At 36.2% G+C, this 19,547-nt stretch overlaps 1 protein-coding gene and 1 non-coding gene across 2 annotated transcripts; one reads left to right on the top strand and one right to left on the bottom strand.

The window, feature by feature from the left end:
• Positions 1 to 14,464: 14,464 nt before the first annotated feature.
• TRNAL-CAG (transfer RNA leucine (anticodon CAG)) lies at positions 14,465 to 14,545 on the top strand. The gene has a single exon. It is a non-coding gene; the product is annotated as a tRNA-Leu (tRNA).
• A 2,367-nt stretch (positions 14,546 to 16,912) lies between these two features.
• Positions 16,913 to 18,060, bottom strand: LOC130738839 (uncharacterized). Its single transcript, XM_057591006.1, has 2 exons — positions 17,736 to 18,060; positions 16,913 to 17,436 (listed from the first exon to the last, which is right to left on the bottom strand). Exons 1-2 carry the CDS (start codon positions 17,938 to 17,940, stop codon positions 17,147 to 17,149), a joined length of 495 nt encoding a protein of 164 aa, XP_057446989.1. The 5' UTR covers positions 17,941 to 18,060; the 3' UTR covers positions 16,913 to 17,146.
• Between the last annotated feature and the right edge of the window lie 1,487 nt (positions 18,061 to 19,547).

The raw sequence follows: 19,547 nt of genomic DNA, 5'->3' as shown, positions 1-19,547 counted from the left end.
GCGTTAAATCACATACTTCTATGTGAACCGATAATATTTAAAATAAGTAGACTTGATATTTCACTTATCTTAAATATCACCGGTTGACTTTGAAGATAGGACTTGTTTTCTATAGAAAAAAGATATAAAATTATTCTTCTATAAAGAAAAATAAAAAAAACTTCTATAGAAACATATTAAATTACTCTTTTCTTATTCTCATGTTCTGATTACTTTACAAATTGTTCACATATTATTTTTATTGTTAATTATGAGAGGTCTTTAATAAACTTTCTTTTTCTTTGATAGAGAATGGTGATTAGAACTGTACAACATGGTGATTTTGAAAAATTCTTAAATTGGATTGAAAAATTCATGGGTAATATAGGAAAGTTAATAAAAAAATTTACAAATTTATTGCAAATAACTACTTTTTTTAATTTTAGATAATTATGTAAAAGTGACTTATAATAGGGGACAAAGAGAGTATCTTATTTAGGATTTGGATCCTCTCCATCCAGCTTCTCTCCATCTAAATTTGAGTCATTGATTTTAAAATTTAAAATTTATATGTTTTAACATATTACATTATATAAAGATTTAATCATATAAACCTATCCGGAAATGCTTAATGACATATTTGATAGTTAAAGCTACGTACAACTAGGTTGGGCTCTTGAAAGGTATTCTGGATAAGCTCTCTCAAGCTTATGGCCTCAAAGTCAATTTGGCATAGTCCAAAATTTTTGGTATCCCGGGGCTTTCTTCTTCCAAGAAGGCTAGAAACCAATATCGTTGTCTTCCAGTTTACATCAAATATTTGGTAGATATCTGGGATTTTCTATCTTTCAAAGAAGGGTTATGAAGAGTGACTTCGCTTTTATAATTGATAGAATGAAGTCTAAGCTATAAGATTAGAAGTTTAAGTTCTTAAACAGGGTAGGGCGAATCACTCTTGCTCAAATCTGATCTTTCTGTTATGCCAACTTACCATATGAGTCAGATTTGGTTTCCTAAAGTGCAGGTGCCGGCCCAACACTAAATGAGGCCTAAAGCAAACTTTAAAGTGAGGCTATTTTGGGTCTTTTTGTCTTAGACTTGGTTTTTTGAGGCCTTTTTTGAGTTAGTAGAAAAAAATTGAGGCCTTTTGAACTTGAAAAAAAAAATTGAAAGCCTAAAGCGGTTGGTAACTAAAGTGCCAAGTCCCACATCGTTATAAAAATCAAAGTCTCACCTGAGACAAACCTCAGCAGAGAAATTCCTAAAAAGCAGGGGTGACTAAGCAGGGGGAAGTCACCCCTGTGTTCCGCCACTGATTGTGCGTTTAAAGATCGATGCTAGAATTGAGAGTTTCTAGGCGCGACTTAATCCTAATATTCCATACAGATTCAAGTGGGTCCGGAACTTCTCAGGAGAGTATTCAACGACTTCATGTTACTCTTGGATTCTGAACAATAGGTAGTTATGGAGCCTAGTCCCTTGGATGTACCTTACCAATGGAATTGGATTTGGAAGTTAAAGGTGCCTTTCAAGTGTACCATTCTTGTCTAGCTTATTTTCCAAGGTGCGCTCCCCGCGAACCTGTTGTGATTCCAAATAGGGATGGCAGTTTCTGCTGTGTGAGGAGTGTACGATGTGGAAGATGAATTTGTGTTTCACTGTATGCGACACTGCTCACAAGCCAAGTGAATTTGGAGGATTATGAACTTTGATGTTAATGGTATTGGTTTTGTCGTGACTGAAAAACATACCTGGATCAAGCAGACCGTGGATACCTCCTCCCCCATGGCTATCTCCACCTTGTGGTGGGTGTGGAGGGCTCTTATTGTTGTCTGTATGGAGAATTTGAGAATGGATGACCAGGACTTGCCCTTTCTCTGCGATGGCCTCTAATTTTTTCCCATTTGCATCTCGTGGATGTCCGAGCCCCGATGCCTCCTAGGACTATTCAGTGGTGTGTTTCCTTGCAAGACTGCACTGTTTTGAATGCTGATGGTAGCGTTTTTGGGCTCTCCTAGGCGTGGTGGTTTTGGGGGATGTCTGAGGAACATGGTTGGCGAATGTTTTAGAGGCTTCTTTAGGTCCTTGAGTGCCAACATTCTATTGCTGGAGCTTTTGGCCATGTTTCACGGGTAAAGTGTTTGGCATGGAATCTTAGCTTCCGAATTATGGAATGTCAAACAGGTTCGTTGGATGCTTTCACTTTGGTGCAAAGTGTATCGTCCTTTAGACATGATTATGCTTCTCTAATTTGGGACTTCAAATATCTGCTAGATCATGGGGCTCCACCATACTTTGACTGAGGGAAACGCTTCTGCTGAATTTCTAGCCAAACATAGTGCGCACCAAGGCGAGCCTTTGATCTCGATTCCAAACCCGCGTGTGGGAATGAGATTTTATTTTCGTACTGATGTGATGAGTTTCTCCTTTATAAGACCTTATCTAGGGCTCTTTGTTCGTTTTCTTTTTCTTTTTACGCATTGTACCAAAAAACACAGTTACACACAACCCCATCAACACACCTATTTTCTACTTTTAGGGTCCGTTTGGTGGTTAGGATATGATAAGTATAATGCCCCGACTTTCAAGGGTCACAATTAGTAACTTGCTAAAAAAAATATGCAATGATTTCCAAAAAGATTAAAAAATGCGAGTATATATATTTTTCTTTTCAAAGTATTTCCAAAACATGCCACGTCTACTCCTAACTGTAAATAAATTTACATCAAGCTTTGAACAAGTCAAGTACATAAAAAACCTAACAAATAGAACCAGATTCAATAAGGAACTTATTATGCAATGACACCATAAATCCGATATACTCCCTACGATTTGCAAAATAGTGTACCGAAACCTACCCGTAACCTCAAATATAAATTCATAAAATCATTATGCAATTTTTAACCAATAATGGTAAGCTCTCTATCTCAAGGCCCTTGCCTTACACCTGAACCTACTCTTCGAGTCTTCCACTGATCTTCAAGTCTCATCTCCGACTCGTACATAGGTTAAGCTTCACCGAATGTTCTCCATCACCTAATATCGTTAAGCAGTCAAACAATCAGTAGCAAACAGAAAGGGTTGACTCCATACAATCACTTCACATTTAAGAGAAAAAAACATGTTACTGGAATTTAATACATGACATGGTAAGTAAGCTGCCAATTTAATTCAAGATACACATATCCAACATTACAAAATCAAAGCAGATATCAACCAAATCAACAACATAAAATCAAATCAGATATCAACAAAATCAAATGTTAGTGTCATATAATGCGACTATATGTTGCTTCCAAGAAGGATCGATCAATAACGTCTCACAAGACGGGACGATCACGTGGGACAATCACCACCACATCGCCACTTATAGAAATTCAAAACAGTTCTCGGAATAGGACAATCTCATGGGACATAGAACCATCACACTACCACTTTAGCGTCTCATAGAGACGGGACGATCACGTGGGAGAAAGCCTCCTCATTATCACTTTATGACACCTCAAAAGATAAAACAATCACGTGGTATGTAAGACCCATGATTTTAGAATTAAAATTAATTAATTAATTTCCACCTCACGCATAGGATTCTGTGTAAGCGTGAGAGGAACTTGACTTATGTTTGATGTTTGGATTAGTGTTATGAGAAAGAAAGTTCAGGGAATGACTAAGAATAGTTCTATAGTCGCTATAGGTTATAGCACGAGTCTTATTCACTTCCGCCTTAGGGCAAAAACGTTAGTAAATGACTAATCTACTCTTAAAAGCACTGTAGAAACGATATTCAAAAATATTCAGAGGAATATAAGAATTTCTCTTATTCCTTTCCTTGACAAGTGTTTCGATACGAAACCCTGGAATGTACGAACGTCCGATTCCGATTCTCGGAAGTTTGCCGAAACTGAATCTCTGATAGCTCAAGAAACTTAAAATAAACGGTCGATGAAGACTTTTTCTATTCGGAGCTTCAAACGAAGATTCCACATGCGTACACCTATTTCTTTCGATGTTTCCAATCTTTCTTCAGAAGGAAGTTTCTGCATCTGAAATTCGCTGCAAAAAGTAGTTTTTCGGGTAAAATAGATTTACACCGACTTTGGATCGTTTGCTTTAATTCCAAGAAACCTCTTTTGAGTTTTGGAATTCTGTCGCCAGAACCTATCTTAGAATTCACAGAGGATGGCACAGGAGAAATCGGAATCGCGAAATTTTCATTTTTCCGCATTTTTCAAAACCTATAAATAGCTTGAAAAATGAAAAAAAAATCAAAAACATCACAAAACACACACACACGGCCGTGAGCAAGGAGGAGGAGAGGAGGAGAAGTGATTTTTGCCGATTCTTGCCTGATCGTCCCACAGTTCGTTGCTACGCGTAGGCCTCGAGGTACTGATGTTTTTCCTTACCTCTGATCGTAAATTCTGTCGCTTTTCTCTATGTCTTTCTATGCTCAAAGTTTTGAGCTTTTTGTAAAACTGTCCAAATAACTTGATTTTAGTGTCTAAACTTATTCCCTACGTGCCCCTGAGCATGTTTAGCGGATTACATTTCGCCGAATCTCGTCGAATCGCCGCCGAACTTCAATTCTGCTCAAAATACCCATTTCTGACAAAGGTTCCGCTTTTTGAATCAAAAACTCTTGACTGAGCTTAGCGTTAGTAGGATTAGTCGTCATAATCGTCGTTGGTTTCGACCCCATCTAATTTGTTTTTCGAAATTCCGATTTTGAGTTTCCAAGCTAAAAATATTGACCAAAATACCCCTGCGACAGTTTTTGACCCGATAATTTTTCCGAGAGGTTCTCTGGCCTAGATATCGCCTAAGAATACCTAGAAATCGATTTAGATCGAAGAAAATGTTCGGAAACCCTATTTTTGAGAGTGGCCGAAACCTATTTGTTAGGGTACCGTGTCTAAAAATAATTTTTGGGTCTCTATGACCTGAGCCATTGCGTAGCTCTTTCAATTGTCGAAATATTGGCGTTGGTTTCGTGTCATTCCGAGTTCTGCAGCTTCAGTTACGCTCGTTTTAGCGAACGAAGTCTCTATTGTCAATTTGTGCTTAAGTAGGAACTCTGAAGCTTTAAAAGCTTTCTTTACGATTTCGATTAGTGTAATTAGATAGTGTTGTTTCTAGTGAAGCTTGTGTTGATGATTGTGTTTCCTTGTTCTAGGTTCACAACTTTCATGCCCAACTTCTACTCACGAAGGTAATGATAACTCAGTTTTAGAGTGTCTTTGAGTCTTGCATGCTTTTATCGCACTGCATGCGTTTGAGATGAAGATGTTTATATTGATTGGCATTGGATTATGATTATTGTGTTGAACTGGGAAAATGTTTTCTGGAGGCTTCGGCCGAGTGAACTTATTGAGACGTGTGTCTCCGTTTTCTGAGAGGCTTTGGCAGTTTACTGGTTTCTGTCATTGAGTTGAGTTGACGTATGCTTGTTGATATTAAGAGTAACATAGGGTTATTCTGTCTTGATTATTGGATTTGAAATTGTTGATATATATTTGTGCATATGCGTTGTTGGATTGTACTGTGTGGCCTTCGTGGCGTTGCTAAGTGGCGATGAGGAGGTGTGGTCCTATCATTGTCCCGTCTTGTGAGACGCTAAGTGGCGATGAGGAGGTGTGGTCCTATCATTGTCCCGTCTTGTGAGACGCTAAGTGGCGATCAGGAGGTGTGGTCCTATGATTGTCCCGTCTTGTGAGACGTTATAAGTGGCGATCAGGAAGTGTGGTCCTATGATTGTCCCGTCTTATGAGACGTTATAAGTGGCGATGAGGAGGTGTGGTCCTATCATCGTCCCGTATTTTGAGACGTTATTGATTGACTCATATTGTTAGTTTTATTGTCATCTGATATGTTAAGTGGTTGATAGCTGAGTTAATCTATATTGTTGAGGATTGTCGATATCTGATTTGATGTTATATTAATGAGGATTATTGATATCTGATTTGTCGTTATATTGTTGAGGATTATTGATATCCGAATTGAGGTTATATTGTTGAGGATTTTGATGTCTGATTTGATGTTATATGTTAAGTTGTTGATATATGAGTATAGTTATGTTGCTGGTTTATTTACCATGATAGGTAATTAAATTTGAATAGCATGATTTTCTCTTTCATACATGGTAATTGCATGGAGTTAACCCTTTCTATTTGCTACTTGTTGTTTGGGCGCTTAACGCTATTAGGCGATGAAGAGCCTTCTGGCGATGCTTAGCCATGCTGAGATGGAGGAGGGATAGTAACTAGCGGAGCAAGGATGGAAGAAGCTATATAGTTTCCTCTTAGTGGTTTATGTTTTGAGTCTTCTTCGCTACCTGAAAACTCTGTTACTAAAACCCTGTTTTCGCCATTGTTTAAGTGTGCGTACTTATTTTGGAAACTTGCTTATGATGATGTAAGACACTATTATTATTATGTCGGGAACGGGTTGTTTAATTAAGATCATGATATGTATAAACTGTGTTTAGTTGTTTTGAAAATGAAAAAAAATATATATCGAGTTTTCTTAGGATTATGAAATATTTCTTAGACATTTGTTAGGTTACTAATGTGACTCCTCAGTTGAGAAATTGGGGCGTTTCATGGTACAACATCACCTCATTGCCACTTTATAACGTCTCGAAATACAGGACAATCACGTGGGACAAAACCACCTCATTGTCACTTTAAGGTTCAAGCCCTATATGTCAAGTTAGTCAACATCTATTCATGACCTTTCTAGTCATTCAATCAACAATTTTAAATCTAATAATCAAGTCAGCAATAATCACATGTTATTCCAAATTTCAACAAGCATAAGTCAAATCAATTATGCTTAAGAGTTCATTAAATCAATATTAATAACAAATATATTCTCATATAATTCACATCAAACAAGTTATTGAGCAGTTCATGTTATATACGTAACAAGGTAATCAATGAAACAAAAATATTCTCCAAAAATCCAGCAAGCATACAACATAGAAAAGCATGCTAATATTTCAAACTAGTAACAATCAAGCTAAACACCTACATTTCAAATGCAAGCAGTGCAATTAAAGCAGGCAAGACTCAAATGAAACTTCTATACTGAGCTACCCTTACCTATGATTTCTCCTTCCAAGCTTGACATCACAATTCAATCCCCAATAGTTTCCGAACTCAGCAAGTTCCCTGAGGTATCCTCCTCCATCTTGAAATCTCACAGCTTGCTCCAAAACCTCTTTCTTCAGCTCAGCTCGTTCCGAACCTTGAGCAGGTCATCATTGCTTAGACACTAAGAAACAATACAATCTAATAACACTAATCAAAACCGGGAAAAGCTTCTGAATCTTCAGAGTTCGACGGTTAAGCACGAAAGGAAGAGTTTCCCTAAATGAGTGAGTTTTGACTCGAATCAAGGTTTGTACAAAACACTTTGTTCAACGAACTCCAAACTGTGTAGCCTCTTGGGCGAATCCTTAGACACATGAAACCAGCCCAGAAAATTATAATATTTTTACTACATTATCAAAAACAAGTCTCTTAAACCCCAGTGAAATTTCAAGTCCAAAGTCTAAGTAAAGAATTCAGAACAAATTATACAAGGGCTGAAGGTCACACACATGGGCAGCAGAACCTTTGCTCGCTAAAACATACATAACTCGAGCTAAAAAACTCGAAATGACACGAAACTAAATCCAAACTTCCGACGGCTTAAAGGGCTACAATAAACATAAATCAAAACTTTCCCAGACTTTATTTTTCACCCAGTACCAACTCCAACAAGTCTCGGCCACTATCCAAAACAAGGTTTCCCGAACATTTTCTTCGATCTAATTTAATTCCTAGGTGTTCTTACATTATATCTAGGGTAGAAAAACACTCGGAAAAATTACGGGACTTAAAGCACAAATAGGGGTATTTTGGTCAAACTTTTAGGTATAAAAACTCAAAGTTGAAATTTTCTATAAACGAATCGGTAGAGTTATAAACAAGTCATTTACTAGCAACTTTTCCTCATACTGCTAAGCTAGATCGAGCCTTTAAGCATAAAAAATGGGTTTATGGCTCAGATTTCAGATCTATGGCACCACGACGAGAATCTAAGCGCATGGATCATGAATATGAAGTGTATAGAAGGTATTTGAAAGAAGAAATGAAGCTAATCTGACATTTTATAAAAAAGTTTCAAACCTTAACCACAGAAAGACATGGAAAAAGACACAAAAAACAAGAAAAGGATGCATGGATAATGATTCTTACCTCCGTGTCTATCCAACGCCACTGGAATCACGACCATCGGGCAAGAACTCGCGAAATTCTCCCACCCCCTCTTTCTCTAATTGTGAGGGGAATAGTGTTTTCCCCTCCTTTTATAGGGGGGGGGGGAGAAAGAAAAAAGAAAGAAAGATTCCACGGGTTTGGTTGTTTTGGTACATTCAACTGCTGTTAAAAATTGAGTATTCGGCAACAGAATATGGAAACTCATTTAGAGCTCATTTAAAATGTGAAAATGGCTTAAACGCAATCTGCTTCAAAAATGCCGCAGAACTACTTTTTGCAATTGATATCTGATGAGAAAACTCCATTCACAAGAAAGATTCCTAGCAATGAAGGAATTAAGACTACGCGGATAGAATTTCCGAAAGAAGCTCCGAATGGAAAAACCTTTCATAAAAGTCTAGCTTAAGTCCCTATGGAGAAAAAGTCTAGCTTTATCGAGTTTCAGGAAGCGGTTTTACAGTCGAAAGTTTTGTAATGGAACACAGGTCATCAGAAAAATACCCTAAGTGTCTAACTTTTCTGCCGGTTTGAAATATAACTCCAACAATGCTCTAAAAGTGGAATTAGCCTTTTCAGACACTCTGAACTTTAGTCGGGTGCGAAAACGACCGTGTTATCATGCAAACTGACTATAGTGTCATAATCAAACATGTCCTTTAATTAATTATCATTTAAATAATCTTAATGATTCGCAATTAAATACGAGTTAGAAAAATAACATAAAAATAATAGAACATAACACTCAATTAATTAATATAACGAAATTAAATAAATAATCTAGTTATTTAGTTCATGGTCTTACAATAAGAGCAGGATATGATAGAGAGTTGAATAAAGGCAGAATATGATAAGAGCGGGATATACTCTTATCGTATCATGTGTTGGGACGATGGACCTCGGGGCTTGGGTGACGCAGCAAGGGAAATGTGCCCATGGCGAGCACTTTGTGGCGGGGTTGTGGAGTTTATGGCGGTGGCGCAACAGTATGGTGTTTGATGAGAATCCATGAACAGTTGAGCAGGCGTGGCGTCATCTATGCCTTGTGCACGACAAGCTAGTAAGGTTGTTGGATCCGCAACGTTGCGTGGATGATGATGGGATGCTTGGCCACCGCTGGTTGCCACCGCCGACTGATTTCGTGAAGTTTAATTGCGATTGTAGTTATCGGGATGAGGTGAACAATGGGGTTGGTGGGTTGATTCGTTATAGGGAAGGAAACTGCTTTCTACAGGTTTGAGGGAGTGGGTACGCCATTCTTGGCTGAAGCCTTGGCAATGCGCCTTGGTCAATGTATTACTTGGAGTCGTGGCTATATAAATGCGGAGACTTACGTAAACAGTGCAACACGTCCTCACATCCATGAGAGCATCGAGTGCATGCTACCGAAGGTGCCAAGGGACATTGAAACCTCTTATCATTAATTGAAATCGCTCCCTGGAGGACCAGCCACTTGAACATTCGATGTTTCTCCGGCACATTTATCTTCCAAAGCCACCTCCAGTTACCAGCATTTCCTTCATCATTCCCTTGTCGCCTAAGCCATTCATATGCCCTTTTCACTGAGTAACAACCATCCTAGTTTCCCTGCCAAACCCACAAATACCTTCTGATGCATCAAGAGTCGAGGACACCTTCATCCATGTTATATCTCCGACAGTGGCGGAACTTGAGGAAAATATTTGAGGGAGCCGAAATAAAATTTTAACACACAAACTAAAATATTTTCATGACACACGTATGTTAATATGTAAGAAAATAAAGATTAAATTAATTTATATACATGAGTATTAAAAGTAGACTATATATGTTATGTTAGTAGTCTTGAAAATTTGCTTCCTATTTTTTTATTTTTAGATTTTTAGATTTTTGATAAATATTTTTTGGTGGAGACTAGGATGAAAGAGCATGTGGGTCTTTCACATGTGAAAGACATTCTTGAATCATTGAAAATTATAATTTTACCCTTAACTTAATTTATAATACTAATTATGTCATTAATGATATTTTCTCTTTGACCATTTTCTCTTTAAATTTTCTGTATTCTTACAAGTCTTTCTTTAAAAAAATTATTTCTTAATGATAAGTAAAAAGGTATAGATGATCTTCTGAAGAAAATAAAAGTTATAGATGAAAACTTACTTAAATAGTTAATGAATAGTAAAGAAAACAAATAAATATTTGAGGATCACTAAAGAAAACAAATTTTATAAATTCTACATACTAACCTAAGTTGGTTAATGTAACAAAAAAATAACTGGCTATGAAAAACGAAATTATACTCATAAAAGAGACTGGAGTGGGATTCGAACCTTGAATCTCTTAAGAAAAGGGACTGGTGCTTACCAATGGGCCACCACGATGAATGTTTAGTAAGTTGCACATTCATTTATATATAACATAACGTGAGGGTAAAAAATTACACAGATCACTATATAAAATTTTCTACAAATTTGGAGGCTCCCCTATGTCCCCACTAAGTTCCGCCCCTGATCTCCGAAGTGATAGGTGTATGAAGAAGAGAGAGGTTCCATCCTTGGTCATCAATAAGGTCCTTAAAGTATTTATTTTATTAAATTTAATTTTTTTTATTTTTACAAATGAATTTATGTTTTAGAATTAACTAAAATTTATTAATTTTTATTAATTAGCCTATTTTAATTTTGATGTATGTTGTGGTAGCTTAATTCAGGTCAAGGTATGGTACCTCAAATGAGTTGGCATAGTAATAAAGATTCATGTCAGCAATTGTATTATCCCAATAATGTACCTTAAGATTAATGTCGTCAATTAGATAGATGTTAGACATCTCCCTAGATCGAAACCATGTCACTCAGAGTCAATGCTAGAGTTGAGTTACCCCGTGAACAAGAGCACTAATGGACTAGAATTAAAACATTGAGAATTATAATTTCAACTACCACATGTCAGTAATCTACTGAATCACATAATGTGAGTATCACACCAAAAAGAAAATGTGGGTACCCCAAAATTCACCTTTAATTTTTTACACTTCCACGCATAACCTCTTATTTAAGTTCCACTATCCCAGCATAACTTCTTATTTAAGTCCTACTCTACGGATTATTTTGTGTAGGCAAATATAAAGCATGCCCTTATTTTTAGAAAACAATTATAAGGAGAGATTTGCTTTCTCTAAAAATAGAAGAATAAAATGTGAAACTACCTTTGTGAAGATATCAAGAACTTAACTTGATCGAGTTTATTCTAGCATTTTTTTTTAAGTTTTGAGTTCTGGTTGATGCCGAGAAGTGTAACTTTTGAGTTCTGGTTGATGCCCCAAGTGATGCTTACTGATGCTAAAATGGAAAATTATCACATGGAGCAAAAGCAGCTGCACACAACAGCATTTACATTTAGCTCACTCCACATTGACCGTTTAATTTGTATCTATATATAAACATGTAGTATGGTCACTACTGAAACCACTGGGCCTAGACTAAAAGACAAGCACACAACAATAAGCAGAGGAAGAGATGGTGAGAGAATGGAGAGAGATGGTGAACGGTTTGATTGCCAATCCCTATGCAATCTTTTGGGTTGTTTTGGTTACCCTTTGCGTTATCTCAGCCATTGTGATATTTTCTCAAAAAAAGCCATTGTCTTTTCTTGTGCGGATAGTAAACCCAAAAGAAAACGTTTTGTTGGTGAAAAAAGTGAAAGTTCTGATATATGGTGAATCTTATGGAGCTGGATTTAGAGCCGGAGTTGTATATGGAGCCCGGGCTGAATGTGTTGCAGGATGCGGCGGTGCTGGATGTGGTGCCGGATGCGGCGGTGCTTGATCGGTGAGGCTTGTTGAGATCCCGCTTGCTACTATCGACTTCATACACAAAAATCTCGAATAAGAAGGATAGAGCAAGCACTGTTCAAGAGTGGATTGTTAGTCACTATATATGATGATGTTAATTAGTTTCTTATATATATATTTTAGCAGCTTAGTCCTAGGTTCCAAAATGTCTAGGACTATATGTTAACTATTTTACTTGTTGCTACTGAAATTAAACAAAAATGTCATGCTGTGGTTGTTTGTTTGAGTGGAAAATTTTGATCTTATCATCTCAAATTTAAAATTTCCGGTGACATTCCATTAGATAAACCAGTACATATTGTTCTATTCTAAGAACGTTCTATTAATGTAAGAAATATTAAGAACCAATTATCCTCAAAGTCTAAATTGTTGGTAATAGGTAAAATAAATAATTTTATATTATTATTTTTAAAGTAAAAATCTGCCTACTAGCAGATGCCTAACTCTCTGTCATAGGCTCTGTTATGCTTGGAGAGTTGTGGCTTTAGGTGTGTAGAGGTTGAATCGGACTCTGCAGCTTTGGTAGCTATGGTGGAAGTTGAGAACTCAGACAAGTTTGACAATATTCTCAGGAAGATAAAATATTGGATGCGGCGGGTTTGGGAGGTAGATTTACGTTGGATCTAGAGAGATTGTAACAAAGTTGCAGATTAGCTAGCTCGAGAGGAAAAAGATTCACGCATTTTGGTGCTACTTTGATCGAGACGCCTTTTGTTGAGCCGGAGACTCTCATCTTGAGAGATACCATGCTTCTTCCTTAGTTCTTTTGTTGTGTCTAATTCTCCGATGTAAAAAAAACGTGTATATATCATTAAAAATGCAAGTTTATACATGGACATTCTCATCTAAGTGAATGTTCAAACATCAAAATTTAAAGAAATCTATTTTTACTTGTGAAGAACAATTATCCCAAAAATAATTTACAATGATCGAATTCTACACTTCTTGCTTAAAAATATTTAATGAATTAAAATATTGTTAATGTATCTATATGAAAATTTCTATTTGATGATAAAAAAAATAATATTTGCTAATTAGTAGCTTATTTATAATAATATTTAGGTATTTTAATATTTAGTGATATATTAAAACCAAAAACAAATAGAGTGCAAGATGAGTTTTAGTCCTTTCAAGTTCTATTTAATCATCTTCTTTTGCTCAATTTTATGACTGATTTGAACTTGTGTAGGGAACTCACACGTTCTTGAGCCCGAACTAGAGTTAATTATATGATTCTTTTCCATGATTCAATGATTTTCCCTTTTGTTTGATGTTTGTTTTGGATTCATCACCTAGAACATAAATTTATATTAGATAAGGTAGTGGGAACTGGATATTTAAATCTGAACTAGGTAACATCATCTAATAATTCTAATGTTTAGGATAAGGTTAGATCATTAGTCTAGTCAAAAATTCATGCTTAATGTTACTCACTATTGTTAGAATGAGTGTTAATATAACTAAGTCGAGAATTTTCTACGTCGGGGGACTAGATAGTAAGATAAGAAATGGTGGAAGAAATCAATTGCATAGAACAATATTTATATGTGAATGAATAGAGAGTACATAGAGGTCAAACAATGAAATTATAATCCGCAAAACTATCTACATTCGTGAAGCCAGCTCTTTTATCTGATTTCTATATAGTTTCATGTATAAACAAACAATAAACTATTGTGCAACCATCATTTAAGTTTGTTAACTATTAAACGGAAAAAAGTATTACACCTCTCAAAGGACGATAAACTCGCATCTACTTACTACGATTGAATCTTGATTGGGTTTAATTCAAAAGCATTACAAACAAGGAAAAAACATTTGACAAAGCGCAATTGAAATACCTAGAGAGCTATACATTTGTGTATTGATAAGACCATTCACTATTTCTTGAAGTTGTATCTCTCCCTGGATGAACCGTATAGCCAAGAGAAACCATGAACCAGAATAGAAGAGTGTGCCCCACCTATGAGTAAATATTTCGTAGTAGCCTCACTAGACTGTACATCTTTCTCAGTATATCCAAATATTAGATAGGAGCATAAATCAAAAAGATTTAGAGCTACAAAGATAGTTATAAAATCATTAGCACAGCATAAAAACATTCCTCATATAGTTGTTGTTAATACGAATAACCGAAACTCTTATAGTCATTTTTGTTCATTCAATGTACTCTACAGATAGAGGAATACATAGAATTGAACATAGTAAAATAAGAAATTGAAAGATTTAGTTGAAATTGTTCGTTACGAAATTTCCCAAAAAGCTAATTATAAGATGTAAAATATAATAGGTTGAGATCCCTCAATTTATATTAGATAATTAGATTTGAATAATTAACGTAGTGTGTTTAATGTAACAACATAGTAATTAATCAAAAAATAAATGTAGCAACATAGTCAAGATGGCCGAGTTGGTCTAAGGCGCCAGTTTCAGGTACTGGTCCGAAAGGGCATGGGTTCGAATCCCATTCTTGACATTTTTAAATGATAAATGATGTTTTCATAGTAATCAAATGCAATCTGAATTCATAGTGTCTAAAGGATAATGATCTATTTTTATTTTCTTTCACGAAGGTTTCATTTTCACTTTTCAGATACAAAATGTAGAGCTTGTTGTGTAGTACAATCATACACTGATACACTATGGAATAAGAAGAAACAACTAAACTAACAAACATTGAAATTGTGCTTTAATGTAGCCTACTATTTAGATGGTAAAGAATGAAATCTGTCTCTTCTGGCTTCAGAAACACTACTAGGCTTAATCTTACCATAAGTGATATCTGAATCAATGTCAGAAAATGAAGAATACTCCGCAACCATCCTATTCTTTTGTCCACAACAAGCCCAGTGCCTAGCACGCCTCATTACTCGACGACAGATTCTGCAAGGTAGCTTGATGAAACAGCCCAGAGAACCAATTGGACAACAGACACAAAGTAAACAACAGCTACCAAGGAATTCAACCAATTTATCTTTTATGGGATCTTGTTGCTGAGGAGGAGAGACCAAACTAGAACATGAACAAGGCTTATTGGCATGCCTTGCATCAACACAATCATGCATGTGCTTTCTCTTGTTGAGAAATGCAACTCTTCCTGTGTCTTCAAGGGCCAGTTTGCACTTCATTTGAATTTGAATTTAGTTAAGATGCACTTTCAACCCTTGGTGACGAGTGTATTTTATTTTTCTTCTCTACCTTGTTTCTTCAGTTTTGGGTGTTATTATACATCGACGAATCTTATTCGAAAAAGGTAAGATATAATATTGGACACTAAGTGCTAATGCTATGGTTCTTACCGAAAGTTACTAAATATAAAAGTAACCAATGTTTTCCATTCCTTTCTATACGCTAGGACCAGAAATTTTGAGGTTTACAATGACCAATTTTATTTTTTTGATCAAACATTACCATGTTATTGTCAACTTTTACTCACACAATCTTGGATCATAATTTGTAGAAAATCTTGAGCCTAAACTTGGAAGATAATGCACATGTGAGTGAAGATAAAATAAAAGAGGAACCATTACCCAACTCTCTTTTCAAAATTGTCATTTTTATCCTAAAAGATAAAAGATAATCAACTTGGACCTGCAACACTGAGGCACAGGCCAGAAAGTGAGAAGCCTCAAACTGAAGGAAGGCATCTTCAATCTTGCATCACTAGTCACTACTTTCACAGTTTAGTATAAACCGCATTTCAACAGTCCAATTCAAGTTTCTTTCCTTTGGTACATGTGAATTGGATTCTGGTCACGCCCACCAACCCTCATTCTCTTTATTCTTGAACCTTTATTCGGCATAATGATCTACTCACTTTAAACTAGAAATTTGAGTTTATTATCCTTTTAAATTTTATCAAGCTTACAACAAAAGCAAAATTTGAATGAGGCTCATAATCCAATGGTATTCATCATTCAACTAATCAAGTGCTCAAAGATTAGTATCCTAATATTCAGTAATCCCTAATCGACATCGTCCCGTTTGACCGCCATTTATATAGATGAAATTAAAATTTGATGAAGGAAGATACTAAAAATTATAGAACAAACGCAAGAAAATGTAGCTATTGCCCACTAGCCACCTAGTTATTTTTTTGTAAGGTGTGTGGAGAGGGTGGATTTTCCACCTGTAGGGGTTCGAATCCTACCTCTGAGAGATGTCTCTCAACTATTTTACCACTTTACTTCTTTTTGGTTAAAGGCTCCTAGATAAATGTTTTAAGAGCAGTCAAACGATACTTATATCCAAGGGTGATAAACCTCAAGAAATAAGAATACTACAATACTTCAAAATCAAAGAGATGCAAACATAAGATGCACATAACCACAAAAAACAACAAAAAGAAATGAGAAAAAAATTCTCAATTTGACAAGTATAATCTCTGATCCATTTTCTTCTTATATTTCATCATTCACTTTTTATTTGATGTCCTTATTTCCAGGGCTTTGCAGATTGTGCTAGAGCTGCTGCTGTAAAGAAATGTCTAACAACAAAATGTAATAGCTGAATGTGGTTTGTTTTTTTTAACCATACTCTCACAAGAGCTGACACAACTTTCATCTTCCTTCAGGTTAGTTCTCACACTAGTAGTAGTAGCTCCTTCGTATGCCTACAACTGATTTACTCTTTTACTAAAATTTTGTCTTAATATTTTTAGGTATATTTTTGGTTGATATTGGCAACCCAACACCAAATGAATATCAAATAATATGGTCCTGAGATACCACCTTGGTCCTTCAATATAACGCTAGCACCATCCTGAGATTAGGCGTTAGGAAGAACAAATTTGCAATTGTGTATAGCATGCTTCAGATAATATGTAGAACAATGCCTTAGAACCTAAGCATAGAAGCAGTGTGTAAGTACTATATATGATGTAATTTCTTAGTTGAGATTGAACACAAAATTCCAAAATTTCTATCCATGATGCTACAAACTAAGTGTAGAAATAGAAACAAACATAGTAAAGTTGTACTGAAGCATTCCAAAAGCCTCTTCTATGTGTTGCATTTACTGCTAACTATAAATCTTAAGAGTTGAGACTGGCATTGGCAATTGTGAATTGTGAGTTCATTCATCTCTTCTCAGTCACGTCACTCTTCCTTCCTTTAGAACCATTATCAAAATCCTCGTCTTCATAATCAATGTCACTCATTCCCTCCAAATCAGATTCCCATTCTTCCTCTTCATCATCTACATCTTCTTCCGATTCCGACACTGTTCCTTTCCCCAGAATTTCCTTCATCAACTCCGGGTCAGCTTCTATAGGCTTGTCTGTCAAGTACCTCTGCATTATTGCCTCAAACAACGAAGGTATCGCATCCTCATCACCTTCTTGAAGCCTTGCCACACGCCTCTTCAACTCTTCAACCCAATAAATAACACAACCAAACTTTAACCTTACAGTCAAAAAATTAAAACTTACTAATCAAAATTTTAAAACCGGAAAAGCCAATTCAATCGATCGGGCAATGAGAAAAAGGGGTGTTATGACTTATAAGTGTTACCAGTTTGATATCTGGGTTTTAATATATAGCATGAAACAACCAGGACTATTCACAGAAGCATTTTATCAAACAGATGGGGTGCACCCAGATAAAACGAAACAGAGAGCAATTAACAAGGAGAACGGTGAAAAATCCAAAATGGGTGTGTGGTATTACCTTCGTTGCTGATTTCCTCGACAACAAGAGGGTCTTGTTTCTTCTGGGCATGCGGGGGAAGAGGTGGATCACTCTGAGAAGAGAAGAAAGAGGAGGGTGTGCGGAGAGAGAGAAGGGAAAGAGTGGGGTTCAAGCTGCGATTGAAGGGAGAGAGAAGAAGACGGCGCGTGTGGAAAGCGAGGTTTCTGAGAAGGTTAGAATTCATGGCTGTGTTCCAAACAAGGTTTTGGTCCTCGACTGTTCTTCGATGAATGTTGTTGAAACCAGAAAAATGCTAGTTTGTGGACTTGGATCCTTCGTGGCTGTTGCACCTTCCAGCCTTGCAGCCCATGTGGAAATTACTATTTGTATATTTATAATTCTGCTGCCTCTATTAAATTACAATTATGATTGGGTTTAGGGTTTAGGGATGGCAACCGGTCCGACATCCGTACTCGTTCCTCAACCCGCGGGTAAATACTTATATCTGCGTTCGTCATCACCTAAACGGATATCTGTTTAATGAATTTCAAACATATTTGGATATTTATTGATAAGTGTGTTCGTACTCGTCTCATACTCGCGGATAATACTCATATTCGTGTCTCTGCCTTCATCTAAATCGATATTCATTTAATGGATTTGAACACATAATTCATGAGTCCTTTGGTTCTTTAAGGATATATATATATATATTAGATTGATGAAATCATATCCTAGATACCGTTCTTCTTAATTGTTTTTACTCATCGCAATTTCGTTTTGATAATTTAAGCAATTATTTCATTCACATCTATTTTTCACTCAAACCTTTGCTACCTAGTCTTTTTAGTGTTTCTTTAGAGGAAATTGATTTAGGCAACCTCAACCATTGAGTTCAATATCTTTTATTACTATGTAACGAATGGGTACACTTGTCTGGAGTTATCAATGAGGCTACCGAAGTTTATTTAACGCTCTTCCAGGATATAGCAGCACCAGCCAACATAAGATACATCAAGAAGTTGACTTTTGATCATAAGGGCATCCAGCAAAATCAAAATCAGAATCAGAATACCCTATAACATTTAAGTCATCAAGTTCTCTGTAGACAAGCATGTAATCCTTTGTCCTTTGCGAATACCACATAGCCTTCTTAGCAGCAACCTAATGAGCATGTCTAGGGTTAGATAAAGCCCTACCCAACACACTCACAATGAAGGACAAATCAGGTCTCGTGCATACGTGCATACATGGTAGCTTTATTGCCCTGTTAGAGGCAAATTTAAACGAGAAGAAATGGTATAGGAACAAACCAAAAAGAGAATGGAGATCAAAAAATCATCCCTGATTTGTGTTGAGAAATATGGAGAAATGAGGTGATTCTAAATATATTTGAATTGAATCAATTCGAAGAGTGAAAAACATAAAAGAAGAAGGGAGGGGAATTGGCCAAGAAGCCTAAGTGTTAGCGCCCCTTCGTATTAACCTCTAGCATAGGACGACTCTAAAAACATAACTGCTTCAAAGCGAAATGATAACCTGAGTAACATCATTCGCCGTACTCAAACCACAATATAGTGGTTTTGGAGGTGGAAATAGGTTTCTCTCCTTCTTTCAACCCAGAGAAGACCCAAAGCTATACTCTACATAATTCATCTTTTACATTTTTCACACTTTGAATCGATTCAATTCAAGTCAAAGGTTTTCATAACACCTCTTATGTCCTCCTGGCCCTACAAAAATATGGCACGTCGTTTTGATTTCCATTATCCATTTGGTTTTCCTGTATCCATCTTTTTCCATTTGAATTAGCCTCTTGCAAGCCATATTTCTCGTGAAACAAATGTCTTC

The sequence above is a fragment of the Lotus japonicus genome, chromosome 2, assembly GCF_012489685.1.
Source record: "Lotus japonicus ecotype B-129 chromosome 2, LjGifu_v1.2".
In the NCBI taxonomy this organism is placed as follows: domain Eukaryota; kingdom Viridiplantae; phylum Streptophyta; class Magnoliopsida; order Fabales; family Fabaceae; genus Lotus; species Lotus japonicus.
Note: the sequence above shows the minus strand (reverse complement) of the source record. Positions and strands in the feature narration are given on the sequence as shown.